The 15,667-nt window shown below is 42.6% G+C and overlaps 2 protein-coding genes across 4 annotated transcripts in view; one reads left to right on the top strand and one right to left on the bottom strand.

Moving 5' to 3' along the window:
• Atg4a (autophagy related 4A cysteine peptidase) overlaps positions 1-11,358 on the top strand; it is a 58,398-nt gene extending 47,040 nt beyond the window's left edge. The window contains exons 8-14 of one of the 2 annotated variants that reach the window (XM_074063554.1): positions 1,708-1,787; positions 2,399-2,586; positions 2,708-2,786; positions 6,731-6,876; positions 8,088-8,144; positions 9,553-9,661; positions 10,379-11,358. In XM_074063554.1, the coding sequence (XP_073919655.1) occupies positions 1,708-1,787; positions 2,399-2,586; positions 2,708-2,786; positions 6,731-6,876; positions 8,088-8,144; positions 9,553-9,661; positions 10,379-10,449 (730 nt within the window). In that variant the 3' untranslated portion in view covers positions 10,450-11,358. The remainder of the gene's footprint in view (positions 1-1,707; positions 1,788-2,398; positions 2,587-2,707; positions 2,787-6,730; positions 6,877-8,087; positions 8,145-9,552; positions 9,662-10,378) is intronic. The other variant, XM_074063555.1, reaches the window with a different exon arrangement.
• Positions 11,359-11,668: 310 nt separating this feature from the next.
• Positions 11,669-15,667, bottom strand: part of Col4a6 (collagen type IV alpha 6 chain) — a 287,170-nt gene continuing 283,171 nt past the window's right edge. Inside the window, exons 45-46 of one of the 2 annotated variants that reach the window (XM_074063553.1) lie at positions 13,535-13,759; positions 11,669-13,386 (exon numbers count right to left, since the gene is read on the bottom strand). In XM_074063553.1, coding sequence (XP_073919654.1) covers positions 13,366-13,386; positions 13,535-13,759 — 246 coding nt within the window. In that variant the 3' untranslated portion in view covers positions 11,669-13,365. Of the gene's footprint in view, positions 13,760-15,667 lie in introns of both variants that reach the window. The other variant, XM_074063552.1, reaches the window with a different exon arrangement.

Raw genomic sequence — 15,667 nt, 5'->3', positions numbered from 1 at the left:
TAGTTTTTAAGTGACACCCCTCAGAATTTCCTTCTTTCTTTAAGATTTTGAGGTTCTCAACAATAAGTGAATGGAAGAACATTCTTTTAAGAATTTAAGTGGGCTCTAATTTATTATGAACGTTTGCTAACAATACTGATGCTCCTTGGGGTGACAACTTGAAAATATCGTAAATAGAAAAATGCATTTTAGTACACCTAACCTACTGAGTATCACAACTTAGCAACACAATCCACCGTAGAGAATGAGTAGTTTCTCCTTATGATCACATATCTGAGTGAGAGCCTTGGCTCACTGCCGCTGCCCAGCATCGCCAGGGAGTATCATATTGTTTGTGGCTAGCCCTGGAAAAGATCCAAATTCAAAACTGAAAGTATGGTTTCTACTGAATGAATATCACTTTTGCACAATTGGAAAGTCAATAGTCATGACAAACCACTGAGGGTCATCTGTATATTATTATCATATCATTACTATTATTATGAGAAAAGATAATATATTAAAATGAGTGAAATAAAAGTGTAATGATAATTAACTCTTCCAGGGAGCCACTTTGGTAGAGAATGCTTTTTCTTTTAGCCAGTGAGACTGGGTTTTATCCACAAATCCTGGAAGTAGCCACGTTAAACATGTTCTCTCCAAACAGCAAGGGAAGAAGGAGGTAAGGGAAAAATAGACAGGTGCTTTACTGCTTTACTTAGACCTCAGGTATTTGCTAATCCTCCCAGAAGTCAAGCCCTTTGGAATGCTGTTTCTCTTCAGTTACGGACTAGTAATGCCTCATACCCAGGTCATCTGTGACATTGTGTCCTTGAATGGCATTCTCAGTGCAGCTGGGAAGGAAACTGAGAGCTTCTCTCTCTCCTTCTCTCTCCCTCTCTTCTCCAGTCCTCTTCTTCTCTCTTTTTCCATCTCTCCCCTGCTCCCGCTCTCCCTCCCTCTGTTTTCCTGGGGCTCATTTCCTATATTATTTATGCTTCCAAACATACATACATATATACACACATTTATGAATATATTCACACATTATATTCATATATATGTGTGTATACATGTATATATAGTTTTAGGCCCTGGAATGGACCCCTGGCCTTCAGGTGTACTAGTTAAGCACTCTACCACTGAGCTATACCCCCAGCCTCCCCCAAAATATATTTTTGTTCTTTTGAGACAGAGTCTCACTTTGTAACCCAAGCGGGTCTGGAACTGGCTATGTAGCCCATGCTGACCTCAAACTCATGATCCCCCTGCCGCTACCTCCCAAGTACTGGAACTACAGGTGTGTGCCACCACACCTGGTTCCAAATGTTTCTTTTTAAAGAAAATTTTATTTTCCTTCTTTTTTTAAAAAAAGAAAGAAAAGCAGTAATTCAGAATATCTTTTGCTTAAGGAAATAAAATTTCTTAGAATTTGGGGAGTAGATGCATGGATAACTTTTGTTTTTCACCCAGAATACCCTCATTTTGTGAGGTAGAGTTTTCCATGTTGCAAAGCAGAGCCTTCTTTTTAAGGTTCAGATACAGTGACTCTGTGGCATTCTCAAAGTCCCTGGACATGGAATGTCCCAGACCTCTGTCAAAGAAGCCAAAGCTAACCTAACTATCAGCTTCTCTGTCAGCATTAGAAACAATGGGCACAAATTGTATTGCTTCCTGCTGATATTTCCATCTTCCCCAATTGTGACTTTATTATACATTGCTTTACAGAAAACTTGCTTTATTTGATGAATGGAATTCCTTGGCTGTTTATGTTTCTATGGATAACACAGTGGTCATTGAAGATATCAGTGAGTCCCCAGCCCTTTAACCTTCCCAGTTGGTGGGTGATGAGTTCCTTTCTTGCTATTCTGAAATCTGGGGCTCAGAAGAGTCTCTTGCCTGCTCCACCAGGGTCGGAGAGCCTAGAAGAGCAAGGCTTATGGTTCTCTTTCCTTCCAGCTTTCTAAAAGGGAGAAAACCATTAGAGGGTCTTAGCTGCCCCTCAAAGAGGTGCTGTTCCCTTTTCTTGCATGAGTCCCAAAGTGTATATACTCTGTTAAACCACCAGCATGGAGGCCCACTGTTGTCCAGGCCTGTGCTCCTTGCCATGAGGGTTAAGGAAACCTAAAGACACAGTTCCTGTCTCAAAGGCCCTTGTAGATAAGTTGAGAAGTGAGATTTTCACAGTGAACCCAGAATACCTCTTGGGAGCTAAGCAAGTGTTCAGTGACTGACATGAAGAGCATTGGGTTGAAAGAATGGCCTGGCCTTCCCGCAAGAAGAAGGGCCACTGGGCCCTGGTGGCAGAGGGGAGGACCTTCCAGGCAGGATGGGTAGTATATGAGGTCTCTCTTAGCTTTTCCTTTGGATAGGCCTAGTTATTCCTGACTTACCCTGCTCTCTTGCCTTCTGTTTCTAGAAAAAATGTGCTGTGTCCTTCCCTTGGGTGCTGACACAGCTGATGAGAACCCCCTTGATTCTCTGACTGCTTGTAACCAGAGTCAAGGCACCTCTGCCTTCTGTCCAGCCTGGAAACCCCTGCTGCTCATTGTGCCCCTTCGCCTGGGCATAAACCAAATCAATCCTGTGTATGTTGATGCATTCAAAGTAAGTTGCTCTTTTTCCCAAGCCCATTGTTGCCTACCCATCATACCGTCATGTCAGCACAGAGATCCGTGAGCAGCAGTCCACAAGTGAGTTGAGAATCTTGCGTTCTCTTTCCCTCCAGGAGTGTTTTAAGATGCCACAGTCTTTAGGGGCATTAGGAGGAAAACCAAATAACGCCTATTATTTCATAGGATTCTTAGGTAAGATGAAAGGGTGAATCACAAGTAAGTTATCATGGGCTAGGGGAGGGTGTGGGGCAAAGGTATGTGTGGGAGACCAGACAGCTCTAGTGAATAGGCCCCTGTCAAACCTGGGGATACCATGGCTTCTGGTCAGCTCTTTCTGTCCCCAGTCTAATCTACAAAGAGTAACACTCCCTTTTGTCTAATGGAAATCAAGTCTTCAATGCCTCTGCTTCTTTGCCTCCTTAATAAGATGATTTCGCTACTTCCCCACTGAATGGCCCAAGGTCATAGCATTGTTTCAGAACATCTCTCTCTTGCCTGTGGGGCCCCAGGGCAGTGGGACTGCAGTCTGTTGGCTTTGCTGATCTCCATCTTTTTGGGGTTCAGGCAACCAGGCTAGGAACATCCTCTGACTTCCCAGGCCCCCGTAGCTGGGCCTGATGGCTCACTGCTCAGAGCCATGACAGGGTAGAAATTAGAGGAAGCAAAGACAGACCTGTCCTCCTCGCAATAGTGGTGGCTAAGCCTTAAAACCACTAATCTTGTAATACGGACCCCAATGAGCAGTCCAACATTCTCTGCATAAGGCAGCGCTTCTGGAAATCTAGCCCCCTTACTATGACCAGACACATCGCGCACAGGTAAATTAGCTCAGTGCTTCCTGAACTTTTCTGTGCATATATCTCCTAGGCAGCCTATTTGAATGCAGACTCATTAGGTCTGTGTAGGGATGAGATTTGCTTTTCTAACTAGGTGGTGTCCATGCTGCTGGTCCATAGACCTCACTTGGAGAATCATGGGCCTGGTTCTCAAAGGAATCTGGTTAGTGCTGAAGAGTGTGAGCAATGAAGTGATGAGCCATGACCAATGGGAGATTTGGCATGGACGCCTCTTGTAGGAATGGAGTGGTGAAAGACTGCACCCCAAGAAAGTTAGGAGCTTCGGTAGGTTGACAGGCAATGAGAGCCAGAGCAAATTATAAAGGAACGACATAGGGGCCTGTCTATCCTCTGGAGATTTGGGGAGGTGAGGTGGGATGGCAGCAGGCATACCTGGCTTTAACATGTCAGTCTCCCTTTTCTAATGGTGTGACTGTAGGAAAAGGGTATCAACTCTTTCAGTCTCAGGTTCCTGTCATGTAAAGTAGGCTAACACCTGATTCACCATTAGGTCATCTCACAGTAAAGTGTTCAGCCAAGAGCCAGGCATATAGTACACACTCAGAAAAACATGGCTCTACCTCATGCCTCTCTTTCCTCTAGCTCTTGGGGTGTGGGGAGAAAGGGGGGGAGATGCCTCTTCTGCCATCTATTGGTTGAGCCTAAGAACTACAGCTTAATGGGAAGTCTGGCTTTTATTTTTCTAAGTACAATACCCAGTATTTGGAGTTAAGTACAAATAAGCAGAGATGCCCTCTGCTTCTAAGCTTTTGGTTCCTATTATAGAAAATGTTGCAAAAATTTACATTTGGCACTCTGTATCTGAGTTCCCCATGCATGGATTTGACCAACCATGGACTGAATATACTTGGAAAAAAATTGCATCTGTCCTGAACATGTACAGATTTTAGTCTTTTCATTATTACCACAACACCTATGTGAGGTAGAGTCTATCATTTCCACTTTATATATAGCAAAATGAAGATTAAGAGGTTTTTTTTTCCCTCAAGGTCACTCAGCCAGAAAGCAGTGAAACCAGGACTTGATCCCAATTTGGTCATCTCTGCCTACCACACTCCATTGCTTCTCTAGGCTCTCCTGCCCAATGGGAATCTGGAGAAGCTCTGGATGTGGGAGGCTGTGATCAGGGTGACATGGTGAGACTGGCTGCCAGCTTTTGCCTGCTTACAGAGAAAGAGCTGTTTATTCCCTATACTTGGGCACAGGTTGCCACCTGGAGATCCATAGTGTTAGCCCTGTCTTTACAGATGGTTGACCAGCCTGCCCCTTCTCTCTGGGGCTTGGTAGAGATCTTTGGTGAGTCTCCATATCATTTTAAGACTTTGTATATCCTTTGCTGTATTTCTTATAAGCAAGCACTCTCAAAAAAGAGGCATCCTGCAAAGCAAGCTCTTACACACACACACACACACACACACACACACACACACACGGAAAAACATCATGACCTTTTTCCTAGCACCTTAACTCAAAACACTCTAGCAGATGGCTTGGTTTTACCCCTGCTTTGGCTGTTTTCTTGTCCATAACTCCTTTTTTTCTTGCCTTTCTATGGTCTTAGATAGGCTTCCTGCCAAACATCTTGTGTGTGATCTGAGGCATTTTTTTGGTTGTACAGGGGTTTGAAGTCAGGCCTTTGCACTGTTAGGCAGGTGCTCAACCACCACTTCAGCCATGTCCCCAGCCCTCTTTGTTTTTGTTATTTTGGGATAGTGTCTTGCATTTATGCCCTGGGCATCCTGGACCATGATTCTCCTATTTACATTTCCTGCATAGCTGGGATGACAGGTGCATACCACCACATCCAGCTTTTTATTGGTTGAGATGGGGGACCTCATGAGCTTTTTGCCTGGACTGGCCTCTAACTGTGATCCTCCTGATCTCTATTTCCTGAGTAACTAGGATTACAAGTGTGAACCACTGTGCTCAACCCCTAGTATTTACTAGGGGAACATGTTTTACCTTGACTTTCATAAAACAAGTCATATGGAGACACTGATTTCCATATCTCTTAACCATATATTTATAGGAGAATATCTTTGATTTGAAGATATTTCTATGACCACCTTGTTTGACATTGTGTTGTACACATTTCACAGAGATAGAAATTTCTGGTTCTTATTATACCCTGTAGGGTAGCTGAACAGGCCCAATGACCCCAGTTGAAAACAAGAACATTAATTCTTAGAGAGTGAATAAAGTGGTTTGTCTTTGGTTTATGTTATACAAGTGAAACTTTTCATCAGACATCACAAACACAATCTTTGTCAACAGACGCATATTGATGTGCCCTCCTGGATGCCATTCCAGGGAAGGGCTTCAGCACATTTTCTTCTGTCTCCTTGATCACCTGACAGTAGAGGACACAGAAACCCACACAGTCTCAACCATGAACAGTGACATCGAGTGCCCCTTTGGGTACGTTCACCTACTAAGCATTAGGTCAAATTAGAAATTTTATCACTCCAAATTCTACCCAGTTAATTTGGGCACTGGTATGTTCAATTTAATGAAGCATGGTTTGTCTCTTATGTGAAAAAGTCAGTCATCTTGGGTTGAGGGTGTAGCTCAGTGGTGGAGTACTTGCCTAGCACTCTAGGGTTCCAACCCCAGCAATGCAGAAAAAATTATCTTTCAGTTGACTTTCCCATCTGTGCTGATGTTAGACAAAGGCAGTGTTTTGTGACAGGAATTCACAAACTTGCTCACAATGACTAACCTACTCACTACTCAATACCAGGAGTCAGCTCACTAGTATTTCTTTTCTCACAGAGATAGCATTCCTGTTCTGTGTGTGTAGAATTTCTTTTGGAGACCAAGGCCTTTTCCCTTGCCAGAGGCACTCTCTGCTTATGGTTCTGAGAACCAGTGGTCTAGAGTCAGATGCTTTCCAACACTGAAAGAGGCAGAAAGCTCCCTGATGCCACTTTGGCTCACAGCCTGGTGACTCTATCACCTCTTTGCTACTGCTGCTCACAGAACCTGCCATGTCATCTGTGCTCTCTCATTCCCACGATTCTCCAAACCTGTTGCTTTCTATTTTGGATTTGCACTTTGAGGAGATATAAATGTTAGGACAAATCTTCTCTTTGAATGATTAGATTTGGATGTACATAGCTTTTTTTTCCAAGCATGCTCATCCTGGCTTCAGGCTTCTTGTCATCCCATTCTCATTGTCATCAGGGAAGGGGTTAGGAGAACCAGGGGGCCTCCTTCCCAGGATAGCAGTGGGACAGGGCCAGGGGGCTTCAAATGTTAAGCATGTCTAATCCAAAACAGGTGATGAGCTCATCTTCTTGGACCCTCACACAACCCAGACCTTCGTTGACACTGAAGAGAATGGAACGGTTGATGACCAGACTTTCCATTGTCTGCAGTCCCCACAGCGAATGAACATCCTGAACTTGGATCCTTCTGTGGCTTTGGTGGGTATCTGAAGATTGGGTGGGCCAGGAGACATGATGTCACCCTGTTACAGATTGGTTTCCTGGGACTTGTCCAGGTTGTTAGGTAGCATGGCAAGAGTATGTTTGCTTGCCACTCCTGTGGGATGTGGTGTGATGTCATGGGGAAGGAAGAGACTCTGGAGCCAAATTACTTGAGTTAGAATCCAGGCTCTGCCACTTACTAGTTATAGACTTAGGGAAAGTCAATCTTTCTGAGTCTCAGTCTTCTCATCTCTAGAAGAAAGCAATAATTCTTTCATTTGTAGGGCTGTATGAAGTACAGTTTGTGGAAGGCACTTATCACATGGGCCTGGCACATTGTAAACATACTATAAATGTTATTATTAGTAGTATCATCTTTTCTCCTTTTTTATCTTACCCTCAAGTTATTGCCACATGGAATAAGGTGGGCCATGACTAGTGACAGAGAAAGGGACAAGAATCCCCTCAGAGGACACTGCCCATTTCTTGATACATGCAATTCACAGGGCTTTTCCCCAAAAGTATGGTTGCTGTCAACATACATTGAAGGGGCATCTGCCTGTGAGGTAGCCAGTGGTTCTCAGGCCTGTCTACATCCTCTCATCCCATTTTATTCAACTGTCAGAGCACCAGTGATTGAGAACTGACAGAGCACTCCTCTTGTTTTAGACCATCATTTTACTACTGTAGGATGGCCCTGAGAATGACGAAGGAGACTGCTGGTTCTCTCTATTCTGATAGATAATTTCCTGAAGGTCAAAGTCACCATATCAAGTACTATGTTTAGCTAAAAGTACTAATAGTAACTAAAGTATGTCTAGCTACTATTTAGCTTTTGTTTGCTGGTTTAATTGAATATTCTTTATAGATTTGTATACCTGTCTACTGAATGTGAAGAAATTAACGCCATGCTTTGGAGACTGATTTTCAACTTTAAGTATCCCACAGAATGAGGGGGAGAGGGACACAGAGGGATAGGGAGAGAGAGCAAAAGTTGAGAGACAGAGAGAGAATGAGAGAGAGTGAGTGAATGCCAGTGTGTGTGTCCAAGTGAGGCAATGAGCTAGGGGAAAGAGAAGCCTAGTCTTTTTCTACTGCTGGGAAGACACATCCAAAGAGAGTGGATCACCTCCTAATTCTGGGCCATAAGCTCCATTTTGCCATACAGAGGGCAATTCTAAGTTGTGATCTTTTGCTTCTCCCCCAAGGGATTTTTCTGCAAAGAAGAAAAAGACTTTGATAACTGGTGTAGCCTTGTTCAGAAGGTAAAGATGTGTGTTTTTCTTAGCCTTAAAAATGAAAGCTCCTTACTGTGATTTCTTTTTAGGATTGTTTTATATTATGACATAAACCTAGTCTGGTATGATTTGATTGCAAGAGAAACTAAGGCAAGTAAAGAACCTATCAGATATGAAAAATCATGCGTACCTTTAAGGAAACTGAAGAAAAACTCTTGCTTTAAGCATGCTTTGTATGTTAGGTGGGTGATAGTCTTAGTGGTAAAACTTAATGTTTCATCTCATTAAGCCTATGACATGTATGAAGTATTCCATTAATATTCTACCATTTTAATGTAAAAATGCAAATTTCGTACTGCTCATTCTTAAATTCTTCCTTACTCTGTTCATAACACTGAGATGATTAAAGAAATTAAAATACTTTCCTATGTGTTTAGTGGTTCATTTGTGGCTTAATACATTCCATCATGGCTTAGAGGACTTTCCCTTCTATTAACTGCCATTATGTAAAATATAGACTTGTAACAACATAAGGAATCATAACTTTCAGAAATGTATGTAAAATTGTTTCTTTTTGGTGTCTTGTATAAAAGGGAATCATTTCATTGGCTCACTAATCTTTGTATCTGTCTGTATTCATCATCAGCCCTCAACAGGTGCTGAATAGATAGGAGATATTGATAAAATGCCTAGTAAAAGAATGAAAGGAGATCAAAGGGAGTAGTTTACAGAACCCTGGGTGGGGTGGCAGGAGACATTTGTCTCCTGTCACCAAAATTGGAGGATTGGAAAGATGGAAGCCCGGAGCCTTGCAAGCAAAAGGGAGGAAAATTTTTCTTCACAAGCAAATGAATAATTAACACTAATGTCCCTAATTGAATCTGAAACCCCAGGTAATAATTTGCTGAGCCATAATAGAGAATTATTTTTACTTACATTTCAGAGTGTAGCAAAACTGTGTAGATATTTTAAGACAAAATGACAATTTTATGACTATGCTTTTTAAATTGGGATACATATATATATATATATATATATAGCCTCTTCAATATATATATTGAGTGTTGAACTACAATTGAAACCATGCCAATGACATTTCTTTGGAACTGACATTTCAAAAGCACCTTACTCACTCTTAAATTGAGCTGGATCTGTGCAACTGGCACAGTATCTAAGCCTTATGATAGAGTATGGGCAATGGATAATGGGATCCATCAACTATTCCCTCCCAAGTCCTTTCTGCATTGCCACAGGGTCCAGAATTGAAGCCGGATGAGGCCTTCAGAGGGTTCAAGTAGAAGATGCGTGTATTTGCTAGATCCTTTCTCTACCTGTCAACCACCAGGCAGCTCTCAGGGTTTGGGGTCATAGATTGTCAACTGGCAGAATTGTAATGACTCTGCAAGTATTTGTAACTGTTTCTGTGTCTTCCCAGGAAATCCTAAAGGAGAATTTAAGGATGTTTGAATTAGTTCAGAAACATCCATCACACTGGCCTCCCTTTGTACCTCCAGCTAAGCCAGAAGTGACAACCACGGGGGCAGGTAAGCTGATGTTCAGGGACTCTTGGCCAACACACTCACAGGTAGCAATTGTTTTCTGAGATTGAAGCAACTTTGGTTCATGATTTCTGTGGAAAACAAAATTTCTACTTGACTGGACTGATTAAGGAATGGTGTTTCTGATTATTTGAATCTTCTGATGAGCTGATATCTGCCAATTTCAAAGATTGATAAAAGAAGAACATTAGCTCAGTGCAGAAGTTCTATGCAAAATTGAGATGACTCGAGTTGTTTTTTCATGTTATAGTTCAGAATAATAAATCAGAGGCCACGAGTTATTCAAAAGGCACCTTGTAGGCCAGACGTGGTGGTACCAGCATTTGGGAGGCTGAGGCAGGAGGATCATGAGTTTCTAGGCCAGCCTGGGCTACATACTGAGTTTTTGAGGGCAGTTTGGGCTACCTAGCAAGACCTTGTCTCAAAAACAAACAAACAAACAAAGAAACCAGCCAAACAAATGAGGTGACTTTAAGGGCATACAGATCCTCAGCAAGGCCATTGTGATTGGTCTATGTAACAGGTCTGGCTATTTTGAGTCCTTATAGAGAATTTCTAATACTTTCCAAGCCCTTTTGTCCAGAAAGGCCTTTCTTTAGCAAAGTGATTAAAGCATGCATATTATGACTGAGAAATGTATTGACTGGGCATATCAATCTAAGCGTCAAGCTTTTCTTCTTTCTTGTTTCTGTATTCTAATAGAATTCATTGAGTCTACTGAACAACTGGAGGACTTTGACCTGGAAGAAGATTTTGAGATTCTGAGTGTGTAGAATAGTGGGAACTCAGTTTGGAGGTCTGTCTTCCATCTGGCACCACAAGAACATGAACTTGTTACATAAAACTTTTCTAGTCAGCAAGTGCCTGATATGCCAACAGCATACAAATTCAATAGCAATCATGACTGAGCCAATTATCATTTCTCAGAAAAAAATGACACCAACCCTTCCCCGGGAAGAAATAGAACAATCATGGAGTCTAGGAGCAAAAAGTTTAGGAGTTCGTTGCTTCCCAGCTTGCCTTACATGGCTACAGCAAGTCTTCAGCTGCTGAGATAAGGACATTTGGAAGACAGACAGCAGCTCCCATCTCGCTTCAAGCACCAGCAGATGAGAGATGGTTACGCTGTTCTTCTTCACACTTTCAGGTGTGACCTCTTTGGAGCTAAATACTAAGAAGCAACCTGTTCTCTTGCTCAAATAATAAACTTACTGAATCAGGGAGAAAAGTTCTTGTTAAATTATTTGAATATATATTTTAAATAATTATGCTTTATATCAAAATATTTGTCAAAAATTATTTTAAATATACACTTCTTGATTGTGTTCCTATTTGGAGGAAGCTTACTATTATTTGATGATAGTCTTCATCCTTACTAATACTTTTGTCAGATGTCATCATGTCCTGAAATCAAATCATCATTTAAATCAGAGGTCAGAAAACTTTTTCTGTAAAGGGCCAGATAGTTAATATTTTAGACTTTTCAGGTCATGTGTCCTCTCTCACAACTATTCAACTCTGTGCAAAGGCAGTCATAGACAATTTGCATGTGACTGAGCATGGCTGTAATCCAATAAAACTTTATTTACAAAAACAAATGGAGGGCTGGAATTGGCCTTGCCAATCTCTAAGATTGTTGACTCTTGTTTCAGGAATTAAAAATAAATTGTGTTTGAATTATACTCAGTTTTGGTTGACAGCCATATTTAGAAAGAATTATTCATGTGGTGACATTTAACCTGTGTGTTAAATACAACTTCAAGCCATTTTAGAACTTGTAACTCACTAAGTTTAAAGCACATATTCATCAGATTAGCTTTGCTAACTAACCACTTGCCTGTGAGGATGCTCCAGTCCAAGTTTTCTTTTCTTATTCTCTTAGCTATCTGCATTTCACACGGGTCTCCATTTAACCCCATCTTTAACAGACTCACCAGTATCTGCAGTTTGTAAAGTAGCACCAATCAAGTTAACCCGTTTTCTTAGGTTCCACATTTTTCTTTATTTTCCAGTAGGTAATATATTCCAGAGGTTCAAAATTTGAAAGATACAAAATGGTATTCAGTGAAAAGTGTTTCCCTCCCAAAAGTCAGCTCCCTTCTCTGAAAACTTCTAATGTTATTAATTTCTTTTTTATCCCTTCAGAGGATCTATGCATTTATAAATATATATGCATATTAAGTAAACACATAAATATAAAATGTATGCACACACATATAGCTTAGATTTTATTTTAATGACTTTAATACTTGTGTACTTTTAATTGTAAATGATCCTGAGGCCACAGAAATATGGAAACTCCTTTCTTGCAGTCAAGCAGGTGTTGGAGATAAAAGCAGTTGTAGGCTTGTCTTGAAGCACTTTGTGGGTTTGTTGACCACTAGAGTGCTCTTTCTGTCCTTTGACTTTGATCATTTTCTAATTTGTTCTTGTCTTAATGCTTTGTTATAGAGTTTAGTGAGAATGGGTATTAGAAAAGTTTTTTATCAAAAAACGTCAATTAGTTCGAATGTTCAGATCTCATTTATTTTATTTGCTGTTTACAAAACTTATTACTTAGCTCAGAGGTGACAGTGACAGTAATTCAGATTATACTGATTATGCTTTGTCTGTGTTGGCACAGTTTACATAACACTTAAGGAAACAGAATCACCTGAAAGGAAGTGCCTCATGTCAACACTGGGAAACTGGTAATAAATTCAAATTTCCCTGAACAGAATACAATACATTCCATAGCTAGCTCCAGCTATGCTTTAGGTCTGCTAACTGCTAACAGAGGTGTGTGCTAGGTTTGAAGAAACCTACTAAAATAGTTTAAAGGGCTACCTGTGAAAGAACAGTTGGATGACTGCTCTAATGGCCTCAGAATGCAAAGAAACTTCAATTTGCCACATTGCACACATCTGGGTGGCATTTGGAATGAACGGGGACTTATGAGAAATGGGGACATGGGATTTACCTTTTTGTTCCTGGAGTCAAAAGCAAAATTCACACCTCCTTCACCATTCAATCCTCTACCTCTGGCTAAGGAAAAAGGGCTGTGGATCTCATTTCCTGGATAGGCTTGGCCATATCCATTGCATCTTCTACTCTACTTGGATCAGGCCAGGTCCTCTGTCTCTGGCCAGGGAGAGAGCTGGTCAGGAGGAAGTGATTTGTCTGGGACCATATGAAGTTAATTGGGGCCCTCTCAGCTTCTGGCCCTCAAGCTTCCCTAAGCAATGTGTGGCACAGTCTTGCTCAATTTGGAATTAGTCGAAGTTCAACCAGGGCTAGAGGCTGGCACTTCATTCTAATCCTGCTGTCTACCCAGACACAGATGGCTGCTTTGAGTGGTGAGGGCTGGCTTTTAGCCTTGCACCTTCCATTACTGTCCAGTCAGACATTTGTTTTCAAACTGTAGAGACATTGGGTTCTGGTCTAAGACAAATAATGTGTACATAAATTGGTCCTCTGGACACAAAGCAATGACTTATTAACTATTATGAAGAGCTTTCTGATTGAGGCAGTGAGGTGAGCCAACAGAAAGTGGTGGCCCAGCAAATCTTTCTGCAGTAGCCACAAATAGTCATGCAAACATCCAAATGGAATGGTAGCACCAGGCTGATGGAAACGGGACAGCAGATCCCAGCAGGATGGTCTCATCAATTGGGTCTGAAGGTTGGGGTGACCAGTGTCCAGTTGTTCCATCAAAATGAGGCTCTGATGTTCTTGAGAGATAGGCAAAAGGGCTCAGGCCTTTCTTCCTCATGTTGTTCAGACTTGTGAGGTGACCAATGTGAAGGGGAAGGGTGGGCAGGGGGCAGCATAGCGGGTGTCACCCTACAGGCTTTTCATACACACCTGGCAGCGGCTTACCCGGGTGTGCAGCTGCCCAGCTTTCAGCGTCTCAGACACGGGCTCCTCCCTAAACTGCTGTCTCTCTTCTACTGTCGTCAGCCAGAAACTGTACTTGTTGGCAAAATAGTGGCAGGTGCCTTGGGCGCCATTGCACTCGATGAAAGGAGTGGCCCGGAAGTCCTCAAGGCAAGAGCCAGGGGAGACCAGGGACTGGCCTCCTCCCTCGGCCCCAGCAGCAGTGTGCTGAAATGACAGGAGGCTGGTGTGGGAGCTGCACCCACTGGGGCCTGGTGGGGGGCGGGGTGCATTGGGCATTCTGCAGCTATAGGAGGGCACATGCACTGTGTACCTAAGGGCCACCCGGCTTCTAGCCAGATGTCAAATCTGGCTTAAGGGGCAGGCACTGCCCATTCTGTCTTGTAGTAGCCCCTTCTTGGTCCTTTCATGGCCTTCTTACCATGCTGTGTGTGTGGTCAGTGACCATATTTCAATCAGTGTTTTCCAAACTGCTGAGTTTGCAGATTTGTTACTATGGACAAATCTGAGCAAGGCTGCATTAAGAAAAACTCACTAGGGGCTTGGCGTGGAGGCATATGCCTGTAAGCAATCCCAGCTACTTTAGAGGCAGAGATAGGAGGATCATATATTTGAGGTCAGCCTGGGCAAAAAAGTTAGTGAGATCCCATCTCAGAAACAAAATACAAACAAAAAGGCTGGGAGTGTGGTTCAGGAGGTGTTGTGCTTGCCTAGCATGTGAGGCCCTGAGTTCAATTTTATACAAAGGTAAACTCACTAGGTTTCTAAATTTCAGCTTTCTGAGCCCTTTGCCACAGTGCCCAGTCCTCTAAGAAGGGAGAGAGAGTGCAAAATTCTACACACTGGTTCCGCCCTGGCCCCTTCACCAGCAGCATGTCTGTCAATAGCTCTCACTTTGGAGCTACATCCGTTACAACTACTTTTATTTCCTATCTCTGCCACAGCCTTTCGGGCTACATACAGTGTTTGTTACCTGCTGAGTATAAGAAAGCCTCCTTGCATTTGGCCTAAATGCCTCAGGCCTCACTTCGGGGAGCATTCAGTTTCAAGGACACTCATAAGCCAACAGTCTCAGTCACTGTACTCACTGAAAGCAGCCCCCACCTCTCCAGACCCAGGTCCTCTCCCTTCACTTTAGCTGGGTTTTCATCTGGACCCTGGGGTGAGGGAGGCTACATACACACCTGTGACAGCAAGTGACCAAGTTGAACCCCTATTTTGCAGCCCTCCAAGAGAATGAGGGTCTCCAAATGATCTTTCAAGAGACTCTTCCTGGTAACTGAAGCATCAAGGCTTTGACCCTCGGAATAGAAAACTTTCTAAAGCATGCAACATATCTCCCTGCTTTACTGAACAGCAGACCCTGCGTATTTTGATCTTGGTAGGGTGAATGTCAGTTTTCATGTGGAGCAATTATACAAGGGCCCCATACCTAGGGGTGCAGCTGGTCAAATTCTTGGGCCTCTAAGAATTTAATTATGTTCTCTCTCTTCTCTCTTTTTCAGTTGGCATGCTCATTGCTTCAAGATGCCTTATAATGCAGTCAAAATTCTCAGCCTCACTCATTTTCAGGAAAAATATCCTCAGATGTCAGAATTAGGTGTAAAATAAGAGTAAAGAGGTCTGAATAGGGCTAAGAGGTCTCCCATGAGCAATGCACAGGAGACTTAGTACATAACCTTTGTGACTTTGGGCCTTTTCTCCTTATTTCCTGGTCTGGGTGGTGGACAGAATAGATGACAGATGAGGTGATCTACGTTGGGATAAACTGGCCAATGTGCAAAGACAGAGCACAGTGAGGAAACAACATGCCCCAGAAGGTGCACTAATGTGAAGGGAGCCTGTGGCTTGGTAATTTTTCAGACCCTCTTACCCCTGGAGATTCACAGAGAAGCTCTGGCAAGACAGGGTACTTCAGTAGGTGCCACATTGGTTTTCCTTGGGAGTTGTCCTGTCTCGAAACCTGACTTCACTGGATGAAACATCCCCAGGTTTTCACGGAATACCATATAAGTGACACAATGCCTCCTTGGGCTTACAAATGTTCTTTCTTTCTTTCTCAGGCACAGCATGGCCAGCCACTGCCTTCCCACAAAAAAACCAGAGGCAGAAAAA

The sequence above is a fragment of the Castor canadensis genome, chromosome X (assembly GCF_047511655.1).
Source record: "Castor canadensis chromosome X, mCasCan1.hap1v2, whole genome shotgun sequence".
Taxonomy (NCBI): domain Eukaryota; kingdom Metazoa; phylum Chordata; class Mammalia; order Rodentia; family Castoridae; genus Castor; species Castor canadensis.
The sequence above is the reverse complement of the archived record's forward strand: the minus strand, read 5'-3'. Positions and strand labels throughout refer to the sequence as shown.